The sequence below is a fragment of the Lampris incognitus genome, chromosome 12 (assembly GCF_029633865.1).
Source record: "Lampris incognitus isolate fLamInc1 chromosome 12, fLamInc1.hap2, whole genome shotgun sequence".
Lineage (NCBI taxonomy): Eukaryota > Metazoa > Chordata > Actinopteri > Lampriformes > Lampridae > Lampris > Lampris incognitus.
In genome coordinates this window covers 15184500-15196082 of record NC_079222.1, presented here as the reverse complement: position 1 = coordinate 15196082, position 11583 = coordinate 15184500, and the positions used below count along the sequence as shown (strand labels likewise).

General features: G+C 41.6%; 1 protein-coding gene across 2 annotated transcripts; it reads right to left on the bottom strand.

The window, feature by feature from the left end:
• Positions 1-4022: 4022 nt before the first annotated feature.
• cacfd1 (calcium channel flower domain containing 1) lies at positions 4023-11382 on the bottom strand. 2 transcript variants are annotated; one of them, XM_056290628.1, is made up of 6 exons: positions 11207-11382; positions 10608-10733; positions 8418-8490; positions 8007-8132; positions 7673-7780; positions 4023-7263 (listed from the first exon to the last, which is right to left on the bottom strand). In XM_056290628.1, exons 2-6 carry the CDS (start codon positions 10714-10716, stop codon positions 7173-7175), a joined length of 507 nt encoding a protein of 168 aa, XP_056146603.1. In that variant the 5' UTR covers positions 10717-10733; positions 11207-11382; the 3' UTR covers positions 4023-7172. The 2 variants fall into 2 exon arrangements, with proteins under 2 accessions (XP_056146603.1, XP_056146604.1); XM_056290629.1 differs by having other exon boundaries at positions 11193-11242.
• Positions 11383-11583: the final 201 nt, after the last annotated feature.

Genomic DNA, 11583 nt, shown 5'->3' with positions numbered 1-11583 from the left:
GTGTATAAGTCTGTGATGCTCAGCACACCTCTGGACTTTCCTTTGAAGACCGATTAACTTCAAATATCTTCAGAGGACACTGAATAAATCAGATTTTACAGGCTGTAGTAATAGATAAGTGTCCCTTTTTATTCAAACGAGAAATTTAGAGAATTTAGGAAAAAGCATAGGGCAAAAACGAAAAAGAATATGCTCCATCAGAGGAGGAAAAGACTTGCTGTTCATTTCTATGATCCCCTATAAACTGTTAATTTATATTAGTGTGTTTCACTGCACCCCCCCTCCCTTGTTTCCTGTTTGGATGCACAATTTACCAGTCCATTGAAAAGGTTGGGCTATACAAATAAAACTGACTTGACCTGGCCATATGTGGAAAGGGTTTCTATGATATATTAGGCAGGGTCTAGGTTAAGATGAAAAAAGTTTGAGAAATTCAGAATTCCGTCTACCTCCTACAAATACACACATACCACCCCCAAGCACACACACACACACACACACACACACACATGCACACACGCACATAAAGCACAAAAAAGATCCTTTGGCCAAATCTTAACAATTGCAAAGACATGATTTTTTTCCCCACTTAATGCCACATTTTATGCATTGCCCATATACTACACATCTCACTGAAATACAGTAGCTTCTATATATTTGATGGTAATATAGTTATATGGATATTCTCTATTGATAGGAATAACCTACATGTAGCGTCTTCTACCAATCTCTCTCCTTTGTTTTATATGTCCAAGATGCACAAGCTAAAAGGAGGCATTACTTGCTGATAAGGAAACCATGGGACTCATGATGTTAGACTGAAACAGAAAGAGTGAGAGGACACCAAACCCCCCACCCCTCCCCCATAAATGGCTGAAACTGTTTCTCTAGATAATGGGTCCCAAATGACACTGAAGATGGATTTCTCCTCTTCACAAGAGACCACAGGATGCTCGAGTGAAATCTACTACTGCTACTTTCGGCTGTTCTTTCAGCATCTTTGGTCCACAGAGGAACTAAATGGGATTCTGTGTTCAGCAAAACCATTTTATTATGAATACAAGCTTTGAATTGCTGTCCCGCTGTAGGATCAAACCACAGCCTAGGTTTAGACGGTTTGGTTTTAAAATGTCCTGGAACTTGACTGAGTCCATGCTGCCATGCTTTAGAATATGCCTCTGCATAGGTACAAGTAAACATCTATGTTTTAGCACACAGAAAGAGCTTTTCTGAGTACCTGTGGCTTGTGAAGGCTCACTGAGACGCAGGTGTACAAACTTCCAAAATTTCAACAGCATGCCGACCCTGTCTGCTGGCCTATGCATCATACTTAGACGGGTTGTTCCAAGTAGAAAAGGGCATCAGCGTCAACACAACACAAACACACTTGTAATTGTGCATCCATTTTTAAGTGTAAGTCACACTTGAGGGCAGGCATATTATTCTGTGTTGTGGTGCAGAGAAGAGGGTTCTTTTTAACTTTTCAACAGTACATTGCCCATTTCTGCTGGCATATTTGACATTAGGACTGGTTGAGAAGGTAAGCCAATCCATTACGTTCCAGCGAGATGCTCCAACAGCTCACTCCCTACTGTGGACTACACACCTACTAAGTTGTGGTTCAATGTATCCTGCAACCATCTACACTCATTCTGTGCTGTAGCCCTTGTACAAAAAACCCACAAATTTGTTTGCGTTTTTATGAAATGTATTGTTCTTTTGTCCTTATTTCCTTTCTCTCAGTAAGTTGTGTCCAGATGAGCTGATTCAACTTTCTTTGATTTCCTTACCTGGATTATTGAGCATGCATGAAGACATTCCTTGTTTCCAGTTCCAGATTTCCCGAGCGTTCCCTGTACATTGTGGGCTTGTAAACATGACACTGCCTTCTAGAGCAAATATAAGTTCTACATGCAGAGGTGCAGGCAAACATAGGAGCTTGGGTGAATGTTGTTTTTATTTGAAAGTTGTTTTTATTTGACACCCTGCCACCAAAATGACTTGGTTCACCCCTATAGTCCCTTAACATGTCTGCAATTGCAGTGAATTGTATCTGCTGAGGCTAATCGAAAATAGCAGATGTTCCCACGCATCCTGTATATACACTACCTTTCTATTTGACTTTGTTTGTCTTGTTTGCTTGCTTACTCGTTTTCTTTATTTGGTGTTGTTTTTTATTTGTTTGTTTGTTTTTTAGTTTGAAGCCGTAGCAACATGTACCCTGGCTCTGCCAAATGACAGAAGCTAAGCAGGTGTGGGCTTGGCTAGTACTTGGATGGGAGACCTCTTGGGAAAATTAGTTGCTGCTGGAAGTGGTGTTGGTGGGCTAATAGGGGTAGTCTTCCCTCTGGTCCTAATTAAAACAAAACAACAAAAAATCCCAATGTCCCAGTGCAGTGACAGGTACACTGTGCTGTAGGAGATGCTGCTCTTCGGGTGAGACGTTAAAACCGGGGTCCCCTGGTGTCTTGGCAAATTTACTGTGACAGCTCCAGCAATGTGGACTTGTTCGGACCTTGTTAGGATCTATTGTTAAATGTTAGGATCTCGGAGGAAGTCCAGAAACCGCTGGAAGGATGAGGATGTGCACATTCTTGACATACACATATCTTGTTCTTACACACCCATGGAAATTTTTAGCCCTGAACTTTGTATCAGAGACCAGAGTAGAACCTGGGTAACCCCTGAATTTAGACATCAGCTGACTAACACTGACGTCTTTGCAAGCCTGGGTGATGGCTCGTTGCAATATATATTAGGGAGAAGGAATTGTGAATAACCACCAGGCTTTGCCCTGCCTGTCAGACACTGTTGAGAGCTAAAAAAAAATCTATGGCTGTGTAAGAACAAATTTGTACGTACAAACGATTGATGAATGAGGCCCCAGATCATTAGAGCATCATGAATGAACGCTTGCGAGTTCTCAAAGACGGAAGAAATGTTAAGAGTAAAAATTACATGGGGATGTACATCCATTGATTTTTTTTTTGGTAGAATTTGAAGAACGCTAATTATTTTGTCATTCGTTCTGCAGGGAAAAAAATTATCATTTTTCTTTGAACTATTTCACCTGAATCATGTATTAGATTTCTGTTGTTTGTGGAGTGTAAGCTCGGGAGGACAAAAAAAAATAGACCATGCGGAGGGTTTTTCTCAGTAATGCACTCGGATGCCAAATTTACAGCAGTTGGTTATGCTTTGTCAAAATTTCGCAAATTAGGCTGCCTGGTCTTACGCTTTAGTAATTTAGCGTCATCTTCAATTAATTCAGCTACTGGCACCAGTCTCTGAGCAAAAGACTGCACTATGACTGCTGACTTAGCTTGACTGCACTATGACTGCTGACTTAGCTTTAACGTCTGATGGGTATTATCTTATTTTTTGACCTAGCACAATGTTTAATTTCTTGGTTTGAAATTGATAGCAAACCATACATCCGATGTGTGTTTATGTCAGTAAAAGCATCTTTATATTGTAGTTGAGCCAATTTTAATCAAGTGACTAGTTCTTTTTTTGGGGGGGGGGGTCCATCTTTTTCTCCCCAATTGTATCCGGCCAATTACCCAACTCTTCCGAGCTTACACCTCCCTCTCGAGAGGGAGTAATCATTGAGCCAGTTACATGGGGGGATGATGAGGTGGCCAGATGGAGAGACCCGGGTTGGGAATTTTGACAGGACACCGGGGAACCCCCTACTCTTCGTAATAAGTGCCATGGGATCTTTAATGACCACAATGAGTCAGGACCTCGGTTTAACGTCTCAGTGGCACAGTGTCCCCATCACTGCACTGGGATTTGATATTTGTTGTTTTTGTTAGGACCAGGGGGGAGACTGCCCCCTACTGGCCCACCAACACCACTTCCGGCAGCAACTCAAGTTTTCACAGGAGGTCTCCCATCCAAGTACTAGCCAAGCCCACACCTGCTTAGCTGCCATCAGTTGGCAGAGCCAGGGTACATGTTGCTATGGCTGCCGACAAAAAAAAAAGAAAAGAAAAAAAGATGACATACAAAAAGGCAAAATATTTTATTTCATCAGACAATGACAAAAACAAACAAACGAAAGAAAACAAATGTAAAATCATATGACAGGGTGGTAGTAGTAGTAGTATGTTTAATACTCCAGTCCAAAGCACAATCAGGATTCACATCACGACACACATTATACACATATCCCTTACAAAAAACAAAAACAAAAACAGGTATACCTGAACAGACACTCAACACCTGCAGATGTAGGACCAACCAATCATAGGAACATGGGTCACTGTGCAACAACGAACATCAACGTGACGGGTACCAGTGGAGAAGGTTTATCTCAGTCCCTGGAAAAGCAGTGGGATGGGGAAATGCTCAACTTGCCTTTTATTGTGAGATAGCCTTATCTAATACTGTTTTTATTTAGTGTCAAAACAAAGCATATTGCTGGTGTGTATGTAGGGTTTTTTTCACTTAAATTATGAATGCTGGCTTTAAGTGCACCGTTAAAATGTTTCATAACGCTCGTGGTTTGGCTCAGATGACTTCTACCATTGTGTATGCATCAACTAACCGCGTTGTCACTGGTGTCTGTATACTGTGCGATGTAAATGACGACCTGGTGATAATGTGGATATTGAACCGACTTAATAAGTAGTGAAAAAATACAGACTGATGATAGACTGCAGTTAGACGCAAGTGCAAAATGTATTCCCAAAGCATCCCTTTTTAGGAAACAAACAGAGGCAAAGGCAACATAACAACACAAACAGTTGTACATTTCTGACAACCCTAGATCCTATCCATGACCGAGTGACAAAGGCAAATCATGGCTCCGATGACCGTGTGGGCTACACACCGACTAGTCCCTGAATCAAGACACTTTCCCTCATTAATGTCAACGGGTTTGGGCAGAGCATGCTTAGGAGCTTCACAAACACAAAACAAACTGCAGACATTCAAGTAATAGCGAACTCCAACGAGAATAGAAAGGTACAAAGTTGTTTTTCAAAATAGTGTAGCGGAGGGGCTCACATTCCACATTTCCATCACGTATTGTGACACAGCCAACAGTCACAGTCGGAGTGTTGGCTGCTTGATAACAAGGTGTCCGTTTAAAGTTTCATAAAAGCTGAGGTCTTCCCACCCATGCATTAAAAGCTTTTAATGATATTCCCCTCAGTATCAGGACCCACATGGTCAGAGGTCCGGAGCGTGGAACCTAATCACCTGAGCATGCAATTAAGCTTAACGAGCAACTGAAACCCATTAAAGCATTAGGAAACATAAAGAATAAATTTGCTTATCTTTGGGTATACCAAATACATTCCCAATGGTAAAAACATCCCTAATGCCCACGTTTCAGGCTGCAATTCAGAGCTGAGTCTGCACAGCGGGTATTCAGTTCCATAACTGCAAACACTGGTACTTAGTCACGAGAGTTAAAATGTGTCCTAAAAAATAAAAAGGTTCTAGATTTGAACCCCGGGATTGTCCAAACTTGGGGGGTCATCCCAGGTCCTTTCTGTGTGGAGTTTACATGTTCTCCCTGTGTCTGCGGTGGGTTTTCTCCGGGTGCTCTGGTTTCCCCCACCATCAAAAAAGACATATATGTTAGGGTTGGTACTCCTGTCTGTCCCCCTGACCGAGGCATGGCAAGACGAACTGGAGTTGGTCCCCGAGCGCTGCACGGCGGCTGCCCACTGCTCCTAGCTACACAGCTAGGATGGGTTAAATGCAGAGGAAGAATTTCCCCACGGGGATCAAAAAAGTAATAAAATAAATAAATAAATAATTTGTACTGGTTCCCTCTTTAAGTGGTTACATGCATATGGTAGGGTTCTATAAATATAATCATGTCCTCCTGAGATGGCCGGTATTCTGGCAATGTATTGAAATCAATGTGTACACAATGCATAACAATGTACACCGTTTAGGCTATAACTTTAGGTTGTTATTTATTTATTTATTTATTTGGCTTTTTTGCCCTTTTTCTCCCCAGTTGTACTTGGCCAATTACTCTATTTTACAAGCCGTCCCGGTTGCTGCTCCACCCCCTCTGCTGATCTGGGGAGGGCTGCAGACTACCACATGCTTCCTCTGGTACACGTGGAGTCGCCAGCTGCTTCTTTTCACCTGACAGTGAGGAGTTTCACCAGGGGGACATAGCACAAGGGAGGATCACGCTATTCCCCCCAGTTCCCCCTCCCCCGAGGAGGGGGAACTGAAGCTGAGCTGAACCGGGGACAGCTGGCAGGACGGGACAGCTGACACTGTTGTGTTACACGGTGTGACGCCTCTGATTCAGGCACGCTGGCACACAATGTAAAATCACACTGGGGCACGACTATGCCTCCTTTATTTGGGTCATTCATAAAGCCCCTTGAGGCAAATTTGTAATTTGTGATATTGGTCTATACAAATAAAAGTCACTTGACTTCATTGTAAAAAAAACAAAAACAAAGCTGGCGTAAAGACAAGTCTTCATTATTCCATTATTATGGAATCGCTGTGTAAAAATGCCTATTGGGATCCATTTTTAAATCAGTCAAGTCAATCTTAAAATGTGCCTCAAAGGGCTTTACAGCAACTGACAGCTGACTTGGCAACCAATGTTTGAATCTGAAAATGAATTCTCGCATATACTTTGACTCATCAGAAGAGTTTCTGCGCCTGACACAACCACCTCTGAATCACAGCCTGTATATCATACTGGATAACTAGATGGTGAAATGTAAACATTTCACATCAACATTAATTCATTCTCACATTCCCTGAAAGACTCATAGGCTTAGGGGACAGAATCCCTACTGTACTAACTGAAAAGGAATTATCACAATCGACAGCAGCAATTAACAAAAAACACAGAAAACAAATATTAAATAAAACTTTTGCAAATTTTAAAAGTAACAAAATGGACTATCTAAAGTGTCAGTTCGAAATGAGAGACTACATTTCACGCAATCACGTACCAAATGCTGGACTGACTCTTACGTCTATCAGTTTGGAGAATACTGAGCCCAGAAAACACAAGACGCAGCAGTTTCAGCAGACTTAGCAACACTGCTGTGTGGTAAGAGAAAATAAGGAGAGGAGAGAACCTGGTAGGATGGAAGAGCATGGGAGGGGGGGGGTATTCGATGAGAACTGAGAAAAGAGGGGAGGAAGTGGAGAGTGGAAGAGCAGACGCCTCTTCACTCAGTAACCCCGTCCGTCGTCCCTGTCATTTTCTCCTCGTCCCCTTGTTTCTGGTGCTGCAGTCGGGCATAAGTCACAGCATCTCCCCTGAGAGGGAGAGAGAGAGAACCACAAGGGAAAAAGAGGGTGCGAGGAGATGGTAGTAAAAAGCAATGTAAAAACAGAGGCAAAAGGAAGAAGCGGGTATTAAAATTAAAGAGAATGTTCGTTAAAAATGCATTACAGGTTTCCACCCAACAGAAGTTAAACGCTGATTAAAAAAAATTTAAATAATATTAACATTATTCTCATTGATTACAGTGCGTTAATATGGGATCCTGTTTAAATGTGAGTATTCATTATTATCAATATTATGTTTGATTGTAAATTCTTTTATGAATGGGATATAGTGAAAGAGAATGATTAAATATTGTTTAAATTGCATTCACATTCAGAAGATGCTTTCTTAAGACCTTTGATATTTCATTAAATCTTGCTACAGTAGAAAACGTCTTACTTTTTGCCCAGAGAGGCAAGGCCGTAGAGGACTCCTGTCGCAAAGGCGATGGCATTGCCAAATAGAGTTGTAAAGGAGAAGCTCAAAAATACAGGAAACAGAGCCATTCTGTAAATAAGTGAAAGAAGGGCAGTTGACAACAGATGAAAAAGCAAAAATAATTGACATGTCATTGACTATATGCTGTATACAGGAATTGCATGCTTAAAGAGTACTTCCAAACAGTGCAATTATGTGTTTGGTAATATTATCAATAATATTTTAGACTCAAGTACAGTCAGTTTACAGGGACATAAAGCTTCCTTAGTGCACATGGGCTTGGTATTATTCTTACCCACAGTAGAAGAAGGCTTTCTGCCATGGCCTGAGTTTGTCTGCACGTGCTGCTACTGCATTGGCAAACTCTATGAACTGGCAGCAGAACGGGACTTCACAAAGGAATAGCACAAAGGCATTCAACCTTGTGAGAGGAGGAAAGGACACAAACAGTTGTGAATCATCCTATGAAGCATCTATAAACACACACACACACAAGGTTCAAACTGAGCAGATCCATGTGTAAGTACATCATCTACAGGGCCCATATGCATATTGGCAGTTAGTCTGCATTTTGGCATTGAGTCCAAATTTTAAAATCAAGGATGTGAAAAAAACTACGGTCAAGCCCAATCAAGGAAAGACTTAGTGAATGTGCATTCAAGAAAACTATGCGTTCATTAGGCATCAGATGTCAAAATGAACTTACACCATCCACACTCCAGCAGCAATGTTTAAGGGATTCACAGTGACACAGTTCCATACTCCCGAGATGGCACATGCTATGTGAAATGGATGAAGAAAAAAAAAAAACAATGTTAAAATATTTCTAGTAAAATATTTATCGTAAAACATACGCCTGTTATTATCTGTGAGTCAGATATGTCAAAGGTTCTGACAGTGGTGGAAATAAATAAAAGCTTTAACAATCAACAATAAAAAGCCATTGTTAATATTTGAGAAAAAAATAATCCTCTTATTAAGTTTCCCACAGTAGGGGATGGATCTCAAGGGCTTAGGATGGTTTCGGGAACAGCACCTGGATATTAAATGTATTTTCGCACTCCTATTCCCAGAGACAAAACATACACAGACTTGGTTCTCATATCAGTGCTGAGTCTGGGCTTGCCTGGTGCATCCTACAGTGTACAGAGTACAAAAGTAGAGGAGACAGGCTGGTAGAATCTTCTAATAACATATAACATTTTTGTTATAGCTTCTTTAGAAAACAACTGGCCAAAAACCGATACGTGAAAGCTCAAATTTATTTCAAGATTTACCAGTAATATAATAAAACCTGCCAGGGCTGCAAATGAACAGAAATACATTAATTAATTTAAAAAAAATTATAAATATAATCACTGCAATGTTCAAATCACAAGAGGACGCAATTTTCGTGTAACAGGAAAAGTATTATGGACAGTTTCAAAAGTACATTGCGAATAATTCCTGGCCTACAAGTCTATTTAAGGAAAATCTTTAATCTCACTGAGTAAATCATAAGCACTAACACCAACAATTAAAAAAATTATTTTATCAAGCACTGAAAGAGAAATGTACAATAAAAAACTGTGTCAACAGTCATCCAAATCGCAACACAGTTGAAAAATTCAGAATTTTTTTTTTTTTATACATGTTTATGTCAAATTTGGGCAGTAATAAATTACTGCCAGTGGAAAAAAAGTCTCACACAATAAAGCTTTAGTTAGCACACTTTTGCCAACGGCATACGTGTACGACAACCAATCAGTCAATCAATCAACTAACTAACCAATCAATCAATCAACCAACCAATCAATCGATGTCGACATTGAAACCAATGAGGAAATTTTGGTCAAAAAAAAAGGCAGGAATTGTGCCAGATGGTCTTGATTAACTGCAGTGACCCAGTGTGGTTAATAGTAATACATGTCGAATATCCTGCTGCTGTGGACTCTCCTGCCCCCTAAATAATACAGAGCCCATTCATTGAGTATGCAGTATTCCGGTGGGTGAATGTGATACAGGCACTGTAACTTCGGTGTCACAGCAAAGGAGAGATGGATGGAGGTAGAGAGGAGGGCTGCAATGCTGCTGAAAGCTGCAACACTAGCAAAAAACACCATCTCTCTTTCCCACTGAGCTCCTACACAAGGAAGTTAATCTACCCTGGGCCTGATGTGGTTACAGCCAAAATAACTTTTGGAATAACAGAACAGATAAACCATGGTCAAGACAAGGAAGTTCTGTGCAAACCGGGTGGCTGCAGTGAGGGTCAATGTAATGTGGCAAAGCTACGTTTCGCCTTGCAGAATATTTCAATGAGAAAACTAAATATATAGAATCAAATTTTCTAAAACTTAATCTGACAGTGTGGTGTTTCTTGCCCCCTCCCCCTTATAATCAACACAGGTGTATGGAGCCATTAGCCGAACCATGACAACGTCTGGACCACAGTGCTGTGCTCAGCTTCAAACAGTCAAACAGAACATCCATAGAAAATACGACATGCCACATATTAGTTAAAGCCAAGAACACCCAATTTACATACAAAACTAAGTTGTTGTTGTTGTTTACCTGCCATTTCCGTCCCAGAACTTACCTGTGTTGCCGTTGTTAGTCTTAAATAATCAACTAACCCAAGTGTGTCAGAGGTTATGCCCTTAGAAACCTAAACCCATTTCCGGTCTTGGGACATGGGAACCTGTCCAATATATGCCAGTTATACTGATATGTGGTTATGCAAATCTACTTAGTACTTTGATTTTCCTATTCATCGCCTCTTGATTCACCCCTCTATGATATCATCACTACTTAGTAAATGTGTTACATACCACCACCCCTTCATACAGGCAGGGCTACGATACAATGGTCACTGTGTAGAAGAGTGTAAATGTAAACGCAAACCGGCTTTACTCACATATTCCTCCGAGGACCCCCGCAATTTTGCAGAGCCATCGGTACCACCAGGTCATGCCGTCATCCTCCGTCGCGGTTTTCGTGGGCGCTGCAGCCTCGTCGTTGCTCATGTTGGGCGGCTCGCCTCCTGTTATCCCCCCCCCCCCCAAAAAATAAATTATTCAGTTGCGGCAACCACAGCCCCCCCCCCCCCCCCAGCAATACAACAGCGAGCTAGCTGTAACGAAACCAACTTCGGCGACGTTAACTTCACGTTAATCCCTCCCCTTTCCGTGTCGATAACGCCGACGCCGGTCACAAAAGAGTTTTGTGCTCTTAACAATGCCCCTTTTGTGGTCGCTTTATATTCACTGGCTTTTTTTCTCGTTCTTTCTTTGAATTTGGGAAGCTACACCTCCCATGTACAAAGAGCCTCCCTACTTGTCAACGCTAGCTAAACCAGCTAGCTTGGCGTAAGCGAGCACCGCCGCTGGCTTGCAACTAAAAGCGTCTCTTTTGCCCGGCCTCGGCATTCGTCTTGGAAACTTCCCCCCACCATATGAAGAAAAGTCAGATTGTCTTAACCAAGAATGTAAAATATACATACATACACACACAGACCTGGAGACAATACGCCTCTCCCTTGTTTCGTCGGTGACTGGCGCTGACGTTGTGACGTCCCTCTCGGCTTCCCCGGGGAGGGCTTTGGCACAGCGCGTCACAGTTTGTTTACATGTCGGCTGGAAGGAGCGTCTCACGCGCTCCCGTTACTACACAGCGCTTCTCTCGCTATCGCGTATTGCTTGTTACTACAGATCCTGTACAGCATAACTTCCCCTGTTCAGTTCTATTGCTCACCTTTCCTATTACTTGTCACTACTACTGTTCATTACGACTTACATTGTTTTCATATAATATAGTTATATACCGGTTTCTATATTCCACCCTATTGAACATGAAGGGGTAAAGAGCATATCGGTTCTTATTACATATTTTCT

Excerpts from the sequence above, each read along its gene's own strand:
- cacfd1 (XM_056290628.1), bottom strand. The coding sequence starts at position 10,716 with ATGAGCAACGACGAGGCTGCAGCGCCCACGAAAACCGCGACGGAGGAT. Across the intron at positions 8,133-8,417 it reads GCTGCTGGAGTGTGGATGGT|GTTGAATGCCTTTGTGCTAT; the intron begins GTAAGTTCATTT and ends TCCTCTCACAAG. Across the intron at positions 7,264-7,672 it reads CTTGCCTCTCTGGGCAAAAA|GGGAGATGCTGTGACTTATG; the intron begins GTAAGACGTTTT and ends TCTCCCTCTCAG.